The sequence below is a fragment of the Balaenoptera physalus genome (assembly GCF_965194825.1).
Source record: "Balaenoptera physalus genome assembly, chromosome: 12".
Classification (NCBI taxonomy): domain Eukaryota; kingdom Metazoa; phylum Chordata; class Mammalia; order Artiodactyla; family Balaenopteridae; genus Balaenoptera; species Balaenoptera physalus.
In genome coordinates this window covers 56,329,888-56,353,634 of record NC_138897.1, presented here as the reverse complement: position 1 = coordinate 56,353,634, position 23,747 = coordinate 56,329,888, and the positions used below count along the sequence as shown (strand labels likewise).

The 23,747-nt window shown below is 41.2% G+C and overlaps 1 protein-coding gene and 2 long non-coding RNA genes across 9 annotated transcripts in view; 2 read left to right on the top strand and 1 right to left on the bottom strand.

The window, feature by feature from the left end:
• The window catches only part of TTC39C (tetratricopeptide repeat domain 39C), a 109,679-nt gene that overhangs the window by 61,243 nt on the left and 24,689 nt on the right, over positions 1 to 23,747 (top strand). For 6 of the 7 annotated variants that reach the window (XM_082417841.1, XM_082417838.1, XM_082417839.1 and 3 more), the window contains 2 exons: positions 5,559 to 5,913; positions 7,763 to 7,931. In XM_082417841.1, coding sequence (XP_082273967.1) covers positions 5,559 to 5,913; positions 7,763 to 7,931 — 524 coding nt within the window. Of the gene's footprint in view, positions 1 to 5,558; positions 5,914 to 7,725; positions 7,932 to 23,747 lie in introns of all 7 variants that reach the window. The other variant, XM_082417845.1, reaches the window with a different exon arrangement.
• LOC309639929 lies at positions 22 to 7,867 on the bottom strand. Its single transcript, XR_014251926.1, has 3 exons — positions 7,740 to 7,867; positions 2,558 to 2,623; positions 22 to 1,975 (listed from the first exon to the last, which is right to left on the bottom strand). It is a non-coding gene; the product is annotated as an uncharacterized lncRNA (long non-coding RNA).
• LOC309639931 lies at positions 9,459 to 20,409 on the top strand. The gene is made up of 2 exons (XR_014251928.1): positions 9,459 to 9,535; positions 9,573 to 20,409. It is a non-coding gene; the product is annotated as an uncharacterized lncRNA (long non-coding RNA).

Genomic DNA, 23,747 nt, shown 5'->3' with positions numbered 1-23,747 from the left:
AGGCCGCTGAGGCTGGATGATTTGTTTGAGGTTGAACAGTTTACACAGTGATGACAGAACCAGGACCTGAGCTGTGGGCTTCTTATTTCATACCTGAATTCCTAGCATTCACAGTTTTCCCTTCACCTTCATTTGGTCACATGAACCACCAGCCTCCCAATGGCCCAGAAACCCGAGGTTCTCAGGGCCTTGTCCCTCAGCCCCCGTGCACACGTGCGCCTTCCGTCCTATAGAATGAGCCCCCCGGAGAGTAGAACAGCCTGCTTTTGGCTCGGATGCTTCTCCAGGCCACATTCTCTACGATGCCCCTGGAGCGCTCTTTCTAAACCTTGTTACATCTGTGCTTCAGACACTTAGCTGTTCTGCAGCATCGCCTACAAGGAATAGTGCAGATTCCTTCCTCGGGTGGCCTGGAAGAACCTGCCCCCTACCTCGCCGCCACCACCTCTGGCTCGGCAGGGCTGATTGCAGGTCTCTGAGGCCCTGCCGCCTCGGGCCTTGGTGTGCGCTGCCCTCTCAGTTTGGAACCCCTTTTGTCTTTCTCTTGTGCCTCTCCAGGTGCAGCCTGGGTCTACTCCCTTCATGTTCTCCTTCCTCACTGACTTCATCATACGGCCTCTGTTACTCTGCTTGGACCCTGTCCATAGACAGAGCAGTCGTCACACAACTGTACACATCTGTATTAACATGTCTGCCCACAGTAACAGATGGGAAACTTCTTGAGGGCAGGGACTGTGTCTACCTGCTATCTATCTTTTTTTTCTCCACATTTATTGAGCACTTACTATGTGTCAGATTCTGGAAGGTGGTAGATGCTAATGGTCTAGAGATGAATGAGATGTAGCTCTTGCCCTGAGGGTACTGACAGTTTAGTGGGGGAGAAAGAGGACTAAATAAATTCTCATTCAGGGTGATACTTTCACCACTAGACATTAGACATATAAGTTAGTTGGAGAGGTTGCACAAGGAATGAGCAATTCCTAAACTCTGCTGGGAAGGTCAAGGATCCCTGATCCTGAACCTGAGCAGGGTTATAGAGAATGGAAGTCCGTTGTCTTCTCTGTGTCCCTGGCACCCGATATGCTGCCTTTTCCTAACGCATGGTGGGTATATAAATGTGAATTAAACAGAGGGATGGAGGAAGGGTGATGTCATTCAGGAATGAGATGCATGATACTGAGCCCTAGGAAGCCCCAAGAATAGTTGGGATTGGAGAAGTGAGTCTATCAGAAGTCTGTTGACTGGGGGTAAAGGTAATAATGAGGAGGTGGGCTGACTAGTGAAAACTAAATCATCTTTTTTTTTTTTTCTTCCAAAGTGTCTGTTATGTGGGTCACAAGGAAGGCAAAGCTGAACTTCCCTTCCATTATAGGACTAACCAGCCTCATCCAGGACAAGCAAACAGACAATGCTATGGTAGGGCCTCTCACCAGACACAATCCCTGCTAAAAAAAAAAAAAATTTACAAAATTTATTCCAGGATCCATTTAGTTGTAACTTGATATTTTCATTTTCCAGACGACTCTTGCCCTTTCTAGGGGAGGACCCCCACCCCCGTTATGGGGACAGGGTTTCCCAGCTCTCCTGCATCTCTGGCTGGTTGAGGCTGCACCTGACAGGGGAGGGCGGACGGTCTGTGGTTTTCTGCTCTCTGTGCAGTCCTCCGGGGATGCAGTCACAGTGGTTGAATGTTTTAATGTCTGACGTTTCAGAGGAGCCTATGAAAGCCTGTGCAGATTGAGGGGCCCTGTGTTCACCTGTTCTCTCTGCTTGTTGGGCAGAGGCTGCTCCTGGCCGCCTTGCTGGGCATCAGCTAACTGAGCGTCCCTCCCACTGGGGCGGCGGTGCTGTGGGCCCGGAGCGCAGCTTCTCCACCCGGTCCTCACGCAGCCTCGGCTCCTCCCGTGGGAGTCTGGCTGCGCTCAGATGTTTCGGTCACCGCACTGGGGACCTGGAGTAGGGCGAGTCCTGGGACCTGTTTCAGTGCAGAGCTGAACTTAAAAAGTGGTGAAAACAAAATCTGCTTCTCTCTAGGTCCTAACTTTGCACACATCTCAGTTTCTAATCTTCGATTAGTCAAAACTTTGAGTTCTATTTACCCGGCTCAAGTTCAGGGCTTTAAAGCTTGTTACTGTAGACTTGAACATGTGCTTTTAAAATAAATGTTAACATCTAAGCTCTTATCTTAGGCAAGAAATTAAAGATGTTGAATTAATTTCATTTTTATTCTGTAAAAATGGGTTTTTACCATGTTGGTTTTCTTTTCCTTTTGTTAATTGAGTTCGAAACAGTCGGCATGAATGGATTTTTATGTTTGCTTCCATTGCTGCCATTCTTTTCTGTAACTCTTCACCTGAGATCTGGATTACTACAACTTGTTTCCCTAACACTAGGCCCTTTAACTCCAATCTTAGGGAGCCCCTGCTTCTCCCGAGCAGGCGTCCTTCCCTTAGCTGGATACCACTGGGTGCATCATCCCTGCACCCATCCTTGGCCCAGCTTGTCCCCTGATTCACTCTGCCTCTGAACAGCTTTCCATCTGTCCCTTCATACTTACACTCCTGTTGCTCTCGCCTGGAATGCTGCGTTTCCCTAAGTGCTTCCTCAATAAAGTGATAGTAGCCTGGAAAATACAGGATAAAATGGAGTTAATTTTTTCCCTCTAAATTTCCAGTTAGGCTTGGGGACAGGAGGGAGTAAAGTTTTCTACTGAAATCCTGCAATACTTCTTTTGCACTTTTAAATTTATGTATGTGCTTACTACGTAGAAAACAATTGACTGTCAAAAAGGAAATAAAGGGCAATTCACTCATAATCTCAACATTGTTTTCGTTTTTCTATGTATGACCCAGTGGACCATATAAATAAACATATGCATATATAGTCTTATGTTACACACATTTTTTTTTCACTTTTATTTTCTAATTTTATTGGGCATTTGGAGGGCTGAGATTTATGTCTTATAGTTCATTTGTGTCCCTCCGGTGCCAAGCACAGTCCTAGGCACATGATAGGAACTTAGTAGCTCATTGACATTTTTAGGGTTTTGCAATTTTACTTTTCCTCTTTTTATTTCATTTTTTATCTGTAGCCAATTATTATTTCTTTTCAATTAGATTCAATTGCTTTTGTGTTCTCAGGACTATATATTTAGTTTCTTGATCTTTTTCTGTTTTTCTATTCAATCTTTGGCTTTTTGGATCATAAGTGAGAGTCACCTTTCTTGTCTGTGGGCATATTGGATTAACCTAAACACTTTGCTAGCATACAAAGAAGTGTCAAGGTTTTTTCAAACCTCTCTTTTTCCCACAATACTTCCATTTAGGAGGGAAAAAGTCATTGCGCCTCTTAAAGGCAGGATCTATGTCTTATTTCTCTTTGATTCTCCTAGAACAGTGCCTAAAAGTAATATTAGCACAGTAAATATTTTTGTTAAATTGAACTGAATAAAAATAAATTGTTTCAGATATGTATTACTTTTATAACAATAAATTATACAAAATAGTACCGCCCCCCCCCCCCCAGCAAAGCTTTTGTAGACTGGTTTATTTTACTTCTTCATCCTGTCATATAGCACTCTTTTCAGTGCACTTAGACTACAGGACATTCATCACCCAGAACTTGTGGGATGGTTGTGTTTTCAATTGTGATCCCATAGGAGGTATGGTCATCGTTTGCCAGAAAATCGAAACTTTAATTAAGGTAGTAGCTTGAGTTAATGGATCAGGGGTCCCCAAGACCAGTGATTAGGAGGACTCAGAAGATAGTCATACTCATGGCTATGATTTGTTGCAGTGAAAGGATACAAAGCAAAATTAGAAAAGGGAAAAGGCACAGGGATGAAGACCAGAAAAAGTCAGGCCCAAGCTTCCCAGGGTCCTCTCCCAGAAGAGCCACATAGGATGCGCATGATTCTCCTGGCAGGGAATTATAACGACACCTGTGAAATGTAACCAACTGGGGAAGCTGGTTGGTGACTCAGCATCCGTAGTTTTTACTGGGGACTGACCACGTAGGCACCCCCCTGCCTGGTGCATACCCAAACTTCCAGAAGGAAAGCAGGTGTCCGCATAAAACATTGTTCATGCAAACTGTAGGCACAGTGAGCCCCTCTTACCGGTTCTGGGAATGATGGGACCCCTCCCAAATCCAAGTTCCCAGATACCAGCCAAGGGCCAACCTTGTAAACAGGCCTTTCAAAGGAGAGCAACAGGCCTGCTATGTTAATTCTTTTCTGCACATGCCATGTAATCTTAGATCACTTTCAATTCAGGGATTGGACTTTTATAAATCAGATTTTATGTTATATATTTTATGTCATTCAAAAATAACTTAAAAAACGTCTTTCCCTGCTGTACTAAAGGGCCTGGAAGCCTGGTACACAGTTCATGTTGTCTTCTGTTGTGCTTTGAGGTCAGAGTATCGGTACCATATTGGTAACGGTGCCAAGTGGACAAGCTCTCCTCTATAGTTACTAGAGAACTATTTTACAGAAAACTCCCTGTGGAGGACCTTTTCCCCAGATATGTGGTGGTGATGCACTCAGACAAGCACAGATCTATCGACGCCCCCCCCCCCTTTCCCTTCCTCATCAGAAGGGAAAGATGTTTGCAGGAGAGGATGAGGCAGGACTCAGACCTGAGAGGGGCCAGTGGGGCGTGGAGCAGGGTAAATCCCAGGTTTATCCCTACCTTTGCCTTTGTGGCACACATTTTCAAGGTGGCTGTGTTAAGAAAATTGGCCTAACGGGAAATAAAGGAAGTGGCTTTAAAAACAACAGATTTTCACCCTGTGGTGTGAATAGCTTCAGCTTTGCCACCCTCCTTCACTGGAGCTCTCTAGGCTGGGCAGTGGGGGAGCTCCATTGTCATACACCAGATAAAGCCCAGCCTAGCTAGGTGCAGTTAAGCCACTAATAGGCATTGAATAGAGATGCATTGGGGATTCTTTGCATTTTTGCATTTAACGCTAATTTTTTGTTAATAAACTGGCCATTTGTTCACCCAATAAATATTAATTAATCCGTTTTGTTTTGCTTGTTTTATTTTTTGGCAAGTCGCCATTCTTGGTGCTTGGGTATAAATTTAGCAGCAAATTTAGATTTAGAAGTTGCTCTTGAGGAGGGATGAAACACAAGGTACGCAAATTTAAGAGTTTTATCCGGAAAGCGCCATAGTTCAGGTAGTTCAGGGATGTGGTAGAGGGTTTCACAGAATACGTGGGAAAAAAGTCAGATTCTAATGATGCTTGCATTCATTCATTCATTCATTCAGCAGATATTAGATGCTATGCCCTCACCTCAGCGTGAGGGGCTCGATACAACGAACAAAATAATACATGGTTCTTGCCAAGTGGTCATCCAGACTAGTAAAGGGAAACAGACAACAAATAAGGAATTTAAGCCATATGAAGAACAGAAGGTTTCATGATGGATAATAATTTTTATTGTTTTTTAAAATTTTGTTTTTTCAGGTCATTCTTCAATATCTTTATTATTAATGTAGGAAAATTATTTTGAATACTTATTTTTTCATGCTTTTCTCCCCTTCTCTTTATAGCATATATAAAAGGTGGGTGGATCCTTAGGAAAGCCTGGAAGATTTACAATAAATGCTATTTGGACATCAATGCCCTCCAGGAGCTGTATCAGAAGAAGCTAACGGAAGAGCCCTTGACTTCTGACGCTGCAAATGATAATCACATTGTGGCTGAAGGGGTGTCTGAGGAGTCTCTAAACAGACTGAAAGGTGCTGTGAGCTTTGGATATGGCCTTTTTCACCTTTGCATATCCATGGTGCCCCCAAACCTGCTCAAAATCATCAACCTGCTGGGTTTTCCTGGAGACCGCCTACAGGGGCTTTCTTCACTGATGTATGCAAGCGAAAGTAAGGACATGAAGGCCCCTTTAGCTACGTGAGTAGCTATATTGCAATGCTTTGGTAGATAATATAGTGTTGAAAGTAAGTGAACGACAATCAAAACCTTTATAGGAAACTTCAGGTAAAATGCTTGGTTGGTTGACATGCTGCCATGCCTTTCTGTCTTTTAGTGCAATGCCAAGGACCATGCTTTTGGTGGTGTTTATAAGTTGACTTTAGAGACCAGAGCACTGTTCTTAAGTCTCATGAGTCCTGTATTTTATTTTATTTTTATTTATTCACTTATTTATTTTTGTGGAAAGTCCCTCTTGACCATTTTCTTCTTTTCTTTTTAAATTTTTACATTTATTTTTTTGTTGAGTCCTGTATTTTAAACATGCAAAATGATCATGATTTATAAACAGTTTTTGTGACCCTGACCAGTCACTGAGATTGATAATCCTGATTTTTTGGACTTAAGGGGATATATATTTCATAAGACTTCTATGATTCTGAAATTTGTATTCTTATATCCTCATGTTGGGTAATTTTCCTTGATGATTCTGGTTGGTCCATTGGTCTCTTATATGTGGCTTGGATAGTTTGTGGTGTTCAACTAAATTGAGTTATTGTTGTTCAGACTAAACTTTAAATGATAATTATTTAAACCAAAATGTGTGAAGAACCCATTATAACCATCCAGAGCAAGGATTCACCCATTTCCTCATCAGTTAAAAATGATGTGATTTTTTTTCAATCTGGTAAATATCTACTACCATTTGCAGTTAGAATAATTTTATCAAATACCGGATGTCCTTTGACATTACACCACTTATCAGAATTTTTCCAAAGATTTTGGTATCACAGAGAACCTTAGTGTGCTGTATTTCTGCTTATGTCAGTATTGAGGAATTTGGATGTTAACTCTTAACCAGCTGGTAGCTATTAAAAAGGTCATTAATTTTTTATTGCAAAAATGTTCATGCCTCCACAAACTCATTATATTACACAATGGTCCTTTATTAATTTGACTTAACAGATTTGTAACTTGTGATAATTTGTCTTTTCTAATAATATTTTCTGAGAAAGGGATGAATTCAATTAATAATAATGTAAATTAGTCTGATCTCCAGAAGAGGACCAAATTTATGCACATGCTGGAAGGATACATTTACATAAAAATATTTGTTGTGTTGGTTAAACATTTTTGTCTGTTTGTTAAAGCCATCCAGTGAATCTATTTTGTTTACTTAGTTTAACGTGGCTTTTTTTTTTGAAAGGGACACGTTTGAAGTGGGAGAATTTTAAGTAACTTACTTATTTGTTTGGTTTTCAAATTGAACAGCCTCAGTGGCTAGAGAAAGGGCCCTTCATCCGGTCCTTTCACTTATTTTAACCCAATTTTGTACAATTTTGCCTGTGGTTCCTATATTTAAATTCAGTCTGAGGCTTACACTCCAGCTTTTGTGAACACTAGCGAAAACACTTTCCCTTTGTAAAAAGTTAATGCAAAGAGTAATTATAAGGGATAGTAAATTCATGGTAACCAATTACTGTTTCTAATTTACACGTTGATGAGTAAGGTGTAGAATTCAGAGATTTACATAAATGATACCGTCAGCAATCCATCTAGAAGCCTCAGAAGAGCTACTTGCTTCTGTCACTTTATTCTCTTATCCAATGGGAGTATGCTGATTTATATGTTGTGCTCTGAAGTTGTGGCTTTCCAAATACTGATAAAAGTAAGATGGGAAGCGATACTGATTTTACTTCTTCAGAGACTGCCTAGTGAGCTTTTCGGAAGGAGTGTGTATTGGAAGAGCACGCACTGATTTTTTTTTAAAGAGTGGAAACACTGTAAGAAAAGTCATCGTCACTCACGGTTTCTCTCCCTCTTCCTTCAGATTAGCGCTGCTCTGGTATCATACTGTGGTCCGCCCGTTTTTTGCCCTGGATGGCAGTGATAACAAAGCAGGCCTGGATGAAGCGAAGGAAATTCTTCTCAAAAAAGAAGCTGCTTATCCAAATTCTTCCCTCTTTATGTTTTTCAAGGGACGCATACAACGATTAGAGGTACTGTGCCTTCCCCATCTTTTTAAAAAATAAAGCCTTCTGTTGATCGAATCTATAATTCTCACTTGGTGGAGGAGGTAGTATCACAAGGAGCCCGAATGTCATAGGACCTAGTAACATCTTGTTTTTGTGCCTTGCGTTGCATCATTGCTGTGGGAGCCTCTTCCAGGAACCTGGGGTGTTAGTCAGTTACCTTCTGTTGTGCAGCTGTGGGCGGAGCAGGGCTGGGGTCCCTTGGCGCTGATGAGACGAGATGCTGCACCCTGAGCTGAAGGCACAGGAGCCCTTGGGAGCGTCTTAGTTAAAGAACACAAGATACATTGTTTTTCCTTGTCTGGAATTACTAATAATCTGTTTCCAAATGTTCATCCTGGCTGACAGTTGATGTATACACAAGTTATTGCCCGAAATGTCAAGGACAGCAAAGCCTTTGAAATAGTAGTAGCTGGTATTACTTTTTCATGCATGTGGCTAGGTCCTGTGCCAGAGGTTTCACACACACCATCCCATTTGATCCTCAGAACAAGCCTGCGACAGAGATAGAAAATCATCCCCTGCATCTTACAGGAAAGATAAACAGGGATCTTGGCGGGCTTCACGTGATCTCCGAGGTCACCCAGCAAGTGAGGCCAGGCTGTCTCATTCCAGAAACACAATACGCCCTGGCCTTTGAGGGGGTTCTGCTTCTCTTTGCACTTCTTTTTTTGTCTGCTTGCTTGAGGGCATGAGAATCTGAAGAAAAACGAAAATTTTGTAAGAAATTAATCATGCATATGAAAGAAGGTGACTGTTAGGAGGTCTACCACCCACAGGCTCACCAGTAGCTAGTAGTGCAGCAATGTGAGGTTTAACAACCTCTGCCCTCAGTTAACCGGGCATTCTCAGCACACCCACCAAAAAAACCCACAAGTGCTTTGGAAGAGTTTTGCCTAGGAATGCTTTCATGAGCACAGGAGGTGATGCGTTCACTAATTTTTTGTTGGCAGTGGAGTGTATATTACTTCCCCAATAATTTCTTTCCTTCATGAAGTGCCTTCTTAAATCCGAGGACTCCTTACCTTTATTTATGGAAATTGTATTTTAAAGATTATTCTAATAATTTACAACTGAAACACAACACAGAAAACTCCCCAGGATCTGACTTATTTAAACCCATGTCCAAGTTATTTTTCTTCTTGTTACTTTGAGACTGTTTTTCTTTGCCTTCAGGCTCACGTACCTTCAGTGACATGGCTCTTTTTTTCTCTTGCTGTCTTAAAAATGTAGATCAATCTCCTGTGCAATCCAGTCTGCTGTTAGTGTGTTTTTCTTTCAAGCTCAGGATGACAGTCCTACATGTAGGGAAGCATGTTCAAGCTATTCAGGTTTCTCTACTCCCTTGGGCTTGTGCAGGAGGAAATAACCCTGTAAAAGGAAAATTTTAATTGGCTCAGCCGTCTCACTTCAGTGACCTTTTCTGAAATGAAAGTTGGGTGCAGGGTAAGTGCTTTCTTAGATGTGTAATGCCTTTCCTTTAAGAAATTGACATTCTGAATAACTCTGAACTCGACGATACTAGGTTTAGTGTTCAAAGGAGGTTTGCCTAGTGGGGGTGAGAGCCTGACGTTTACAGTTGTGTACAACACGGCAATGAGGCCAGAGCGTCAGGCATGTACTAGACGTCTCTCCCCTCACTCCCTTGATCAATGAATGCTCTCAATTGGGTTTTGAAACTGTTAAATAGAAGTGTAAAAGTCAGGATTTATATTTCATTATGCTTTCCATTTTCATTAATTTTTTATTTTAAAACAAAAATGCTGGGACTTCCCTGGTGGTACAGTGGCTAAGACTCCACGCTCCCAATGCAGGGGGCCCAGATTCGATCCCTGGTCTAGGAACTAGATCTTGCATGCGTGCCACAACTAAGAAGTCCGCATGCTACAACTAAAGATCCTGCATGCCACAACTAAGACCCGGTGCAGCCAAATAAATAGACAAATATTTTTTAAAAATGCTTAACTTTTAGCAAAATTAATAACTTATTTGTTCTCCCAAAACTCAATTTGGCATGATTTTAGTTTGTCCACAAGTCATCCCTATTAGGGATGGAGTGAATGCTAACAGTGAGTGGTCATTCATTGTCGTTGGGATGGTTCTAGAAATGAGGAAGCCACAGCACCATCAAAGGATTCTTATAAGCATGGTTTGGGGAGGTACATAGTCACCATGAGAGCTCTCAGCAGACGTTCAGTCTCTTTCATGGTAGATCATTGGAATCTTGAGTGCTGGTGGTAGTTGTTAGAACTCCTTTGTCGTGGAGCAGCTTGCTTACCCAACTGATACTTGGTTTTAAGAAAAAAAAGACTGAAAGACCTGTTACTGCTCTTGATAGGTGAGCTGTAGCCTGAGGGTCAAGTGAAGTGTGACAGTTGTTTCTGTTTGGCTCTTCCCAAAGTCTTAGAGGATAACGGAATTTTAGGGCTAACTTGAGATATTATTGGTATTATCTTCACGGTGCCTGGACACTGGCATTTCATTAATCTTCCCAGGTGAGCAGGTAGGAAGGTATCAGATGGTGGCATCCTTCATTTGCTGATGAAGAATTGCTCAGAGAGGCTGTGACATGGGTCTTGTCAAAGGCTTTTTGTAAGGCCTCTAAGCTCCCAACTCAGTTTGTGAAAACACACAGGGCTTAGTTGACAAATTTGTTTACAGAAAAACCTTTTTTCTTTTCAGTGAGCATTTAGGTTAGAGAGAGGGCGCCTTGAGATCTTTTTATCGACAGGCTCCAGGGAACATGGTCTGGGGCTCTAATTTTGGCAGGTGCATCATATGACACGGACTTAGCTTCTTCAGTGACTCAGAATCTGCAAAGTTATTTGAACAGCTGCTTTCATGTAAGCTTGCCCTCATACAGGGTGACTGGCTCAACACGGGCTAGTTAGTGTTCACTTTCTTTGTTATTTTCGAAACATGTGCAGGTGCCCACTTTCTCTTTTAGTGTCATGAACAGTTTTTTACATACTTTGCCCTTCATTGTTTGGGACAGTTTGGAATCCGTAGGGGAGGGTGGTCTTTAACATATCCACCCCTGTCCTGCCACTTGCATAACCCTTGTGGCCGTGTCTTCGTTATTCCCCGGTGTTGTGGCCTGACTTGACATAGCAGTGAAGTTCTGTGCCATCGGTGGTACACGGGGTCCTTGTGCGTCTCAGGACGCCAAGCTTCTCTGCTCTTTGGGAGTCTCGGCCAGACTGCAGGAAGAGTTTTCTTTCTTTACCACCTTTGCTTCTCCCCACTGCGTGTCTGAAGCACCCCCACCTCTGGCCCTCTCCACCCTCTTGTCTTACCCTCCTTACCTGTCCTGTCTCTGTTGACTTTTCCCATGTGACTTAGCATGTTGCTGTGAGGAATAAATGGGTTCACACAGCACTTAGCATGTGATAAACGCTATCCAAGTAGTGGTGTGATGGTTGTTGTTATTCTTACTGAGTGTATAAGCCTGGGAAGTAGTGTTACCAAATTTGCTCTCTTTTTAGGAGAAAGCACTTGTTTTGGTGTTGAGAGCTGTCAGTAGAGCTAGGCTTGTGATGGGTAAGATACGTGTGTGTAGCTAGAGGGGCTATAGCTGCTGTACGGTACCCATGTTTACTTTTCCCTGAATTTCCATAATGCACACAGATGTTAGGAAGTTGACCCAAGGGTTATATAGTAACCTCCATTTAAAAATATGAATTGATAATTATAATTTTGAATTTTGTATTTATTTTCATCCCATTAAACCTACAGTAGTGGTGGCAGTGGTAGTCCATTAACATACAAGTGATTAATGAGTATTTTTCTTGATTATTTAAAAGTATTAGGGACAAGTCTACATTTTAATAAACTTTTTAATTCTCTCTAGTCCTCTTTTTCTCTCTAAACAATACAGATTTGCACAACCCCCCCCCCTCCCGTTTTAACAGTCTGTTTAGTATATAATATACAGATACACATGCTTGGTTTTATGTGTATACATAGCTTCACATACATACTTTGTATGGTGTGACTAGTTATAAAACTAATTTTTAATATTAGTCTACTTATCTGTCTCTAAACGCTCAAATATTTGAATGAATGACAGTTGATGGACATATTCTAATGAAGTTGCTTTGTGCACTTTGGGAACTCTTATTTTGAAACCGTCTTCCTAGCTTGGACCCATACTTTCTGAATATCCTGCATGCTGGCATCACAAAACCGCACATTTGCTTCTCAGGAGCAGAAGTGGGCCCAGCACAAGACCTGGCCCTCAGTGTGTGTTTGTCAAATGAACAGATGTGTCTGTTGGCAGGAAGTCCATTGATCAGTGTGAGTGACGGCGTTTCTTTAAGAGAGGAAGCTGGTTATCAAGGACTGTCTACTTTTCTTGGTGGCACCTAAACCTGTTTCTGCTACCGATGCAGAAGACGATGGTGCAAGAATGTCTTGACGTCTGGTGTAAGAGGATGGCCTCCTAAGGAGGGTACCGAATCAGATATTGAAATTCTGATGGGCTGGCTAAAGAAGTGTGACTCTAAAGAAATGAATTAAATAAATTTACAGGAAGTAAAAAGGAACTGGATATCGGTGAGGTCTGCGCTCATTGCCGGAGTGGCGAGGTGAGAAGGCCGAGCCGCTGTGCTCCCCGAGCTCAGCCTGGTGGGCCCTGTGCTATAACAGCCCCTCACAGTTACAGCGGAGACAGCCCTACTTCACGAGGACCAAGTGGGAGTGTGCACAAGGCCTTGAGGCCACACTGAGGGAGTCCTAGTGAGCTTTACCCTGTGTGTGTGTGTGTGTGTGTGTGTGTGTGTGTGTGTGTGTGGCCTTTTCATACCATCTTTCTCGTATTCAAAGCTGCCTTGTTGGTTCTCTCTGATAAATGCCACCTTCTCACTGCACAGTCTGCTCTGGTTTGTACTTCTCCCCCCCTGGTCCTTGCTTCTGAGCAGGGTGTGTGATAGGATGTGGTTTCTCTTCCCCATGAATAATGTCTGCAGGGATGGCTTTGATGGTTGACCTTTACTTTGTCACCCTGGTGTTCCATCTCCTTGCTTTTTTTTTTTTTTTTTTTTTTTTTTTTGAGGTGATTTTTAAAAAATAAATTTATTTTTATTTTTGGCTGCGTTGGGTCTTCATTGCTGGGCACGGGCTTTAGTTGCGGAGAGCGGGGGCTACTCTTTGTTTTGGTGCGCAGGCTTCTCATTGCGGTGACTTCTTTTCTTGCGGAGCACGGGCTCTAGGCGCGCGGGCGTTCAGTAGTTGTGACTCGCGGGCTCTAGGGCGCAGGCTCAGTAGTTGTGGCGCACGGGCTTAGTTGCTCCGCGGCATGTGGGATCTTCCCGGACCAGGGCTCGAACCCGTGTCCCCTGCATTGGCCGGCGGATTCTTAACCACTGTGCCACCAGGGAAGTCCCAGCCATCTCCGTACTTCCTGTTACCTGCACGGTTCTGTGTGAAAGGCCTTTACGCTTTGACCCCGGTGAGCGTGTGTTCTGGCTCTGAATCTTCCTCCCACTCATCATTTCAGGCTGTACTCCTTTCTCTCTGGACTTCTATTGATGAAATTACATTTTTCATTGGTGTTCCCCACAGTAAGCAGGAGGTCTGTGTTGCTTTTTAGCCCCTCAGTTCATGATTGTGGCAGGGACAGAAAGGTGAAGGTTGATCCCCTTGGTGATTACTTTATCAGACAGAGACAAGAGGCAGGAGGCCTGCGGGGGGTCATGGAGAGTAGGGGCCAGCACAGAAATGCCAAACCCAGGGAGACCTGTGCCCATGCACCCATCTCGGGGGCATATTGACTAATCAGAGCTGTTGGGTGGCAGCGTTTCTCTGCATCTGTTGACGAGCAAGCCTGCCTCTTGTATCTGAACAGCATGCTTTGCCAGCATGAGGTAATGTTGTTATTTATAGGATCAGGAAAAAGGCAATGCAGGAAGAGAAATAATTCCCTGAAGTTCTGTTAATTGTAGTCTTCTCTTCCGACCTATGTGGTTCTCTTTATTACTTCAGGCACCAGGAAATAGGGTTACCATTTATTCTCAGAAGGACACAAAATAAGAGATTGGCTTAATATGGTGTAGGAGAGGTGGAGGATATATTTGTCTTCACTTTCCATTGTGATAAATCCATATAGGTTAAATACATTTGCTGTTCTTTTAACTCTTATCTTTACAAGTTTTTGGGTTGAAAAGCAAGTAGAAGGTTAACATTGATTTATATCCCTAAGCTCACTAAATGTGCATAAGAGGATGAGTTTTCCCTTGCCTACATTAACCCTGGTCCTAAGGGTAGGGGTTAAATGCATGATCTATTGTTAGGTGTCCTTGACAGTAATACTGCTAAACCGATTCTGCTACTCAGTGACATTAATGCTGAATCACATGTGAGTAACTGGGTTGTCACAGCATGTCCTTCTGCATGCTACAGGTGACAAGGCGGGGCCTCTCTTTTTAAAACACATACATAATACTTTATTGTAAGATGTTAAGCAACTTCATAAAAATAACCCAGCAATAATTAAATTCTAAGCTGTTTTGTTTCAAGTTGTTTTGTGATCTTTAATATACACATATGAGACTTCAGGCAGTTTTGCTTACAAATCTAATGTTTGCATGTTTTAACATAGTTTTTGTAAATAACTGGTATGGAAACTATTTAGATTTCCATTGTGTTACTAATTCGATATTTCCCATTGTTGGGATATTGGGATATTTAACAGTTGTTTCCCTATGATTTCCCAGTATTTCCCTGTGATAGAAAGTACTGCAGTAAATATCTTAGCATATTTTTCCCTTTTATTTTCTTGAATTACTTCCTTTGGCTATAGCTCCAGTGGTGTCATTATTAGAATCAAAGAGTGTGAACAGCTCTGTAGCTTTTGCTAAATCATAAGAGATGATACTCAGGAAATAGTGAGCCAGAGTGTAGTCATTCATTATTTTGTACATGGTATTAGCAGCAGTGTCTCACTGCATAGTTTTATTTTTTTATTTCCATGATGATACAAATTAAAGCGGTTTAAAGATAGTTCTTAGACATTACCAGTAAGACCTCTCGTGTTTACGTATCAGAACACTCAATATTGTTAAGATGGCAGTACTCCCTTGATTGTGTTACAGATTCAGTGCAGTCCCTATCAGAATCACAGCTTGCTTTTCGCAGAAATGTACAAACTGATACTAAACTCAAGGAGCCCAGAATAGGTGAAACAATCTTGAAAAGGAGGAACAAAGTTGGAAGATGTATACTTCATAATCTCAAAACTTACTACAAAGTAATCAAGGCAGTGTGGTACTGGCATAAGAATAGACATAAAGATCAATGAGAGTCAAGAAATAAACCTTTACATCCACAGATCAATTGACTTTTGACAAGGGCACCAAGACAGATCGATGGGCAGAGAATAGTCTTTTCAACAAATGGTTTTGGGACGACTGAATTACCCACATGCAAAAGAATGAAGTTGGACCCTTACCTCACACCATGTATAAGAATTAATGCAAAATGGGTCATCGACCCTAAATGTAAGAGCTAAAACTATAAAGCTCTTGGGTTAGGCAATGCTTTCTTAGACATGATGTCAAAGGTGCAATGACAGAAGAAAAAATAAGTAAATTGAACTACATTCGATTCTTGAATAACATGGGTTTGAACCGAGCAGGTTCACTTATATGCAGATTTTTTAAAAAATAGTAAATACCACGGTGCTTACACCATCCACAATTGATTAAATCATGGACATGGAGGCACCACTATAAATCATGTTCGGATTTTCAACTGTGTGGAGGGTTGGTGCCACTATCTCCAACATTGTTCAAGGGCCAACTTCAACATTACATCAAAATTAAACACTTTTGTGCTGCAAAAAGTACCATCAAGAAAGTGAAAAGATGGGACTTCCCTGGTGGTCCAGTGGCTAAGACTCCACACTCCAATTCAGGGGGCCCAGGTTTGATCCCAGTTAAAAAATAGGTAAAGGATTTGAAGAGACATTTCTCCAAAGAATATATGCAATAAGCACATGAAAAGATGCTCAGCATCATAAGTCATTATGAAGAAATGCGAATCAAAACCAAGTGAGGGGACTTCTGTGTGCCACAACTGCTGAGCCTGCGCCCTAGAGCCCACGAGCCACAACTACGGAAGCCCGCGCGCCGAGAGCCCGTGCTCTGCAACAAGAGAAGGCACCACAATGAGAAGCCCGTGCACCGCAATGAAGAGTAGCCCCCGCTCGCCGCAACTAGAGGAAGCCCGTGCGCAGCAACGAAGACCCAATGCAGCCAAAAATAAATAAATAAATTAATTAATTAATTTAAAAAAAAAAGTGAGATGCTATTTCACATCCACCAGAGTAGCTATAATAAAGACCACTCAACAACAAGTGTAGACAAGCATGTGGAGAAATTAAACCCTCATTCATTGCTGGTGGGAAAATAAAATAGCATAGACACTTTGGAACACAGTTCGGTGGTTCCTCAAACGTTAAACATAGATTGATTATATGACCCAGAAGTTCCACTTAAGAGAGATGAAAACATATGTCCATATTAGTCATAATAGCGAAGAAGCGGAAACCACTCAAATGTCCATCGACTGATGAAGGATAAACAAATGTGTATCCATACAATGGAATAATGTTTAGCAATGAAAAGGAATGAAGTACTGATACATGCTACAGCATGGAGGAACCTTGAAAACATGTTAAGTGAAAAAAGCCAGTCACAAAAGAACATATATCGTGTGATTTTATTTATATGAAGTCTCCAGAGTATGCGAATCTACAGAGGCAGAGAATAGCTATTGCTTACTTGTGGATGGTGAGGGAGAGTATGGAGTAACTGTTAATAGGTATAGGGTTTCTTTTGGGGGTGATGAAATACTCTAAACTTAGATTATAGTAATTGTTGTGCTACTCTGTGAATATACTAAAAACCATACGTACTTTGTGTGGATTTTATGATATTTGAATTATATCTCAGAGATGTTTCCAAAACGTGTTGCTGAGGGTGTGTATTTTCTATATGAATATATATTCTCTTTTTCTTTGGATATAAACTGTTGATCCAATCAAGTCTGACTTCTGAGTAAGAAATATTTTTCTCAGGTATTTGCCCAAATTCTATTGTATAATGTAATCATAAGTTATGTTTATCATATATTTCCCCTCTACTATTACTGTCATTTTTGAGAACTGTCTTTACATTTTATTGTGAAAATTTGAACATTCAAACATGCACACAGTTTTTAATAGATTTCATTTTTTCAGAAATAAAATTTATCTTCTCAAACTGGGACACACAGACTATTTTGTTTTCTTCAGATTGTAAAATGATGTTTTAAAAACTCTTATCTTCTCATACCTCTTTGCGTGTGGAGATGGGTATGGTTTAATTCTGATACCTACGGGATTCAGGAATAGTAACATTAATTTAAGGGTATTTCTCTTCTTGTTATTGAACTAAATCCTTAAGATAGATGCAATCTGTTTTTGAAATATCTTTATTTTCCACCTTTTATAGATGTTTTAAAATGAATATTACATGGTTTTGACAGTTGTGATTTTATATCTTAAATATAATAAGTACATCACTGTTGCCTTTAAAATGTATATATTATTTAGTATTTTTATCCATTTGTTTTTCACATATATTCAGCTTTCAGTTTGTCAGGTTCTGTATATTATAGGGAAATTTTAATTGATATTTATAATATTTCTTATTCATTTCTGAGAATATCTCTTCATTTAGTCATGTCACTCTATCTCTCGTTACTTTATAATTTTTTTTACCTACGTCTGTCCTGTCATATGTATATAGTAAACGTGGGTTCAGATAAAATAAGTATGTGCATGTGTACATAGTTATTTTGGATTAAGGAGGAACTAGGATTCAGGCCTTCTCTCTCAACCCAGTTCTCTTTTGAGCTTTTATTTGCTGATAAGTTACATATATACATTCTAAATGTAATATATGTGCAATAAACCGTGTATGTAACTTACTAGCAAATAACACATTTAAATATTAGTATAAATGTAAATATAAATATTTAGGAGGGCTTATTCTTGGGCTTTAGAAATAAACCTGATATTTTTTACAAATGAGTTGATTAACAGAATTTTTTTTTTTTCTACATTTTGGAGAAGCAAGTCACTTAAAGTAATTAAACATTTGAATGTATTTTTTGGTTAGTCATTTTTAAGTACCCTTTTGAAATTAATTCTTTAATAACTTCTCTTATTTCTTCAATAATCTTAAGACATGTACTTACTTTTATATTCATCTTAGTTTTATATTGTACTTTTTCTCATTTCCACTTATTTTTAAACATATGATGACTATTTCCAGACGTGTAAATGTGGTATTACTTTTTATTATTTGTGGTATTTTTATAAATTTGTGTTTTCTTAATTTTTTTTTTTTAAAAAGCAAGTTTCTTTTCTTTTTTTTAAAAATGTTTATTTATTTATTTATGGCTGTGTTGGGTCTTCGTTTCTGTGCGAGGGCTTTCTCTAGTTGCGGCAAGTGGGGGCCACTCTTCATTGCGGTGCGCGGGCCTCTCACTATCGCGGCCTCTCTTGTTGCGGAGCACAGGCTCCAGATGCGCAGGCTCAGTAGTTGTGGCTCACGGGCCTAGTTGCTCCACGGCATGTGGGATCTTCCCAGACCAGGGCTCGAACCCGTGTCCCCTGCATTGGCAGGCAGATTCTCAACCACTGCGCCACCAGGGAAGCCCTATTTTCTTAATTTTATGATTGGGCTTTAGATTATCATATGGGCTTTTATAGAGAGAGATTTGATTTTTTTATCAATACATTTTCTACTTCCATTTTATTTCTAGTTTTTCTTCATTTAGCTTGTTTTATAGTTCATTTTCTTAATACTTTATCATATTTGCCTTATTAGAATAGTGAAGTATTAGTATTCTTGTATTCCTTGAAATTCAGCTTGCATTTCATTGGTTAACTGAGAGTGTTTGGGGGGCTGTGATATTGTGATATCATAAGATACAGATCATGACTAAGGGCTCAGCTCTGGAGACCTACTGCCCAGGCTGAGTCCTGGCTCCTCTACTTTGGCTGAGTGACCTTGGACGAGACGCTTAATCTCTTTAAGCCTCACTTCCCTCCTTGTCGAGGTGGGGCCCCTGGTTGGTACCTTGGGCGTAGTTTCCCTGTTGAGATTTAGGGAGGTGGTAATCTGGGAGGCACGTGCTGTCCTGGGGCTCTGAGCGTGGGTCCTTGTTGGTGTAATGACATGACCACAGCCCTGCTGGGGCTGCTGCTGGGGTTGATGCATTAACAGCCGCAGGGACAGAGCTCATGCCCCAGGGGAGAGCAGGACCACATGGCAGGCAGGCATGTAAGCAGATGCAGATGTGGCCAGGCTTTGAGAAACATAAAAACAGGCCTATGGGAAGGGAAAGCATGGTGTGGCTCACCCATGATGCAACCCTCACAGCTGGAAAAGATGACCCAGGAGTGGGGGTATTTGGGTTGGCTCTTGAAGAGTCTGTAGGAGTTTGCAGGTGAGAGGTGAGAGCATGGGGGATGAGCTTGCATTCAAGCCCAGATCCAAGAAAAGGCCAGATAATGGGGAGATACAGGCTCACTGGGGCTGGAGCATTTGGTGGAGAGAGGAGGGTGGAGTAGGGGTGACCCCGGAAGCAACAGATGATTTGATTTTGTTTCTCAATCCCAACCTCCCTTCTCATAGAGGACTTTCTTGTTCATACTTAATTGTGTATATGAAGCACGCATGTTGTTTTCCTTTGCTCTCAGGGTTGTGTTTATTGTTCTTGTTTGTTTCCGTTTCTGCTTGCTTATTCGGGGGTAGATTTTTCCTTAATGTTTGATTGAAAAGATGATCACTGTATTTTACTTGTCTGCCATTTTGAACATGGGTTCACATATCCACGCAGGCAGTGTTTCATGTCTTTGTTCCTCACTCTCCTGAGGACAATAAGTGTACAGCAAACTCCCATTGCCGGGTGGCACAGAGCTAGTTTTAGGAAATAGTGTTCCCTGCTTTTACCTACCCCTGTCCAGAGCTCATCTGTGAAATTCTATATTTTCTCATAGTATCATATTGAGCTTTTCTGTTTTTCTTTATGATGTTGGACTCTCAATGTGTGGGCACCTTGGTTTCCTAAATCTGTGCGTTTCTTTGTTTCGTGTACTAGTCCTCATTTCTCTGTGGCTTCTTATAGAGGACTTGTTAGCTATGGGAGTTTGTTGTCATACTGCTTCAGACCTTCAGGTTTGGGCACGTAGCATTGTAGAAGGAGCACTGGACTGAAAGTCTGAAGATTTGGTGTTGGCTGTTTCGTGAAGAGTGAAAACCCTCTCTACTTCCACGTGGTCGCTCACACGTCAGTTTGGAAGAGCAGTGAGACCTCAGTTAAGCCAGTCTTCTCTGGCTCTGGTTCTGGTTCTTTACCTGGAAAATCAGGGGGGTTGGAATAAATCAGTGTTTTTCTGAAACATCTTACCGGGAGCACCGATTTGATGGACTAGTTAGTACATGTTCCATGAAAAGAGGTTCCATGTCATTTAAATCAGGATATCCTGGGGCTTCTCGGAGACTTTAGTTTTGCATCACGAGGGAGATAGAGTCTGCAAGTATGCCGTGTTTACCCAAGTTAATTGGCCAGGAAAATTCTTTTTCATACTGTAGCCTGTGAGACTTAGAAGCATTCAGTAGAACACACTTGAGAAACACTAGGCTACATGATTTTTAAGATTTCTTCCAGCTTACAAATTGCATGGTTCTGTGAATATACTAAAAGCCACTGAATTGTACACTTTAAAAGGAAAGAATTTTCTCAAAGCTTTTCTAAAAAATTTTTCGTGGATCTTGAATCTTCAGAACTGTTAACTACCTGGCATTATTTCTGCTTTTTACAATTTGTCTTTAATTCCTCTTTGGAAAAACCCACATACCAGCTCGCCCATTTGACTTCCTTCACAGAGAATGTCATTCGGTTCTAGGAAAACTTTTCAAAGTCACTTTCCTGATCATGGCCTCTGTTTGTTTCTCTCATAAAAGTCTGTATGGATATTAATCCTATCCTCTCCATCTATTTTCCAGGTTTATCTGTTTATCTTGAATTGCTGTCTTATTTTGAGTAGTGTGACTCTTTGTAGACTTGTTTTTCTGTATTTCTGTAGTCTTTTGTTTTTCTGAGTTAATTCTTTGCATTATCGTTTTCACTGTTTAAAATTCTTTGATAGTGCCTTTAACATAAACATATTTCTTTTAAATTTACTGCTATCTTTCATAAATTCCTTCTCTGCAGTTTTAAAAGGCACTATAGTGTAGCTCAGCTCAAAATGGGCTCTTCCAATTCCTGGCTGGCTGAGCTTTCTGAGTCTGTGTCCTTGTCTGTAAAAAGAGGACAGTGCCTTCCCTGTCAGCCTTAAATAATGTAACATGGATACAGCTAAGTGCTAACTAAGCACATGGTGCTTGGTCAGGGCTTTTCCTATTTAGACAGAATCTTGTCTTGGTTGTAAATTCAGTATAAAGCACTTTCCATCACAAATTTTTGTCAAAATCATGTGCCTAACTGTTGAGAGACCAAGGAAATTCTGCAGCTGGTGCATTATTCTGTTTGGTTACATAACTCATTTTCCAAGGGGGTTGCTGTCCATTTGTGTGGAGGTGCTGAAAACATTACTACTGTATTCCATTATTTGTGGGTAATCAGAGATTTGTAGCCTGTTAGGGAAAAGGCCTTCTGGGGGGATGCCAAGAGAACTAGAAAAAGCTTGTGTCCCAAAATGAACTTATAATCTAATTATGAAGTTAGCAGTGTCAATGCATGAAAAGGTAATTGTACAAGACAGTGACAAGGGCCAGATGAATGGCTGGTGGTTGTGGGTAGCTGACCACCACCAGCTCCCACCATGCCCACCCTGTTCCCTTTATTACCACCCACCTCGTGTCTGCCCAGAGACTCATCCTCATTGGACACACGGCATTAGGTGTCTTCCTGATTTGCTCCTTGTCTATCTCTCCACATTACAAGGAGAACAGAGGCTCCACAAGGCAGGGACTTTGTCTCTCTGGGTCACTGTTTATCTCAAATGCCTTGACTAGTGCCTGGCTCCTAGACAGGATGTGTGTCTGTGTGTGTGTGTGTGTGTGTGTGTGTGTGTGTGTAGTGAATGAACACTCTGGTCTCTTGCTCTTTCCACTTAGTTGTGCTGTAATCATTGTTCTATTTTTCTAGCTCCTGGGTTTTTGTCAGAATGGGAGCAGCCCATATATTTATGGCAGTTTGAAAAGTTTTCCTTAATTATGCAGAATTCATAGAGTCAGTGTTTATAGTAGTAGTAAAAGCTCCATCCTCCCCCATCAAGGACTGTGCGGTCATAACTCTTAAAACCAAAACATTAAGGGAAAGATTGATAGAATTGATCATACATTGATCAAAAGATTCGTAGAATTGACCCCAAAATAACATATATTATAAAAAAATGATAAAGTTAAAAAATGAAAAGTTAGGAAACAAATGATTAAGTGTTGGCATCCTTAATTTAGAATGAGCTCTTGCAAAATTAGAACATATTAAAAGGGTAAATATAAACATACAAAAAGAAAAATAGTCAAAGCACCTAAACAGACAAGCTATAAAGTAAGACATACAAATGGCCAATATCATATGAACCTCAGGATACAATCAAGGAGATGCAAATTAAAACAACACTGAAAAATGATTGGCTAGTATTAAAAACATTGTGTGTTGGAAAAAGTATAGGGAAATGGGCCTCTTAGAAACCGTTGGCACATATGTAAATTGGTAAAACCTTTGGGGCAGGTAGTCTAGTATTTATACACATTACTATACAATATAACTTAGGAAATAACCGATGCACCACATATGTGAGTGCCCGCACACAGACAGAGACTAAACCTGCCCACCTTCATCACTGGTAAGAAAAGCTCCAGGGGTGGGTGTTGAGCTGGGTGGGTACTGTGATTTACCTGGCTTAGCTCGGGTACTCATACTGTCTCTGAGACCAGAAAATTTTTCCGAGAAGCAGGACCCTTTCCATTCCCACCACAAACATGAGGGTGGAGAGGGGGCGAATGGCTCCCTGAAGAGAGGATGTCTCTGACAGTTAGTTGGTGTATTCGCTTCCTAGGGCTGCCATAACAAAGAAGAGAAATTGATTTTCTCCCAGTCCTGAGGTTGGAAGTCCAAGTTCAAGGTGGGCAGGGTTGATTTCTTCTGGGGCCTCTCTCCTTGGCTTGTGGGAGGCCACCTTCCCCCTCTGTCTTCGCATGGTCTTTCCTCCGTATGCACACACGTCTGTCCTCATCTCCTTTTCTTGTATAAGGACACCAGTCATATTGGATTTGGGCCTGCCCTAAAGACTTCATTTTAATACGATTACCTCTTTAAAGACCTTATCTCCAAATACAATTGCATTCTGAGATCCTGGGGGTTTGGATTTCAACATACGAATTTTGGGGAGGGATACAGTTCAACCCATAACAGGTAGCAGTGCCAATGAGTGTCTCCTCCCAGGCACTTGGGGTTTTCCTCTTTCTTTTCACATAGATGTCACTGGTACCCTGGTAGCCTCCAAATATATTACCCGGCAGGTTCTCCCAGAGGACCCAGAACAGAAAGACTCACAGGCCAAATTAAAACGGGCTTGAATCACATGGCTTACTAAATCAATGTAAAACACAGCCAGGAGCGAGGGGGAAAAGGTAGCATGGGATAACACTCTTAGGATAGGGTGCAAGTGGGGTGGAAGGGCCATGCTACCTGGGTCCTGGGTACACGACGTGCAGTGTCCTG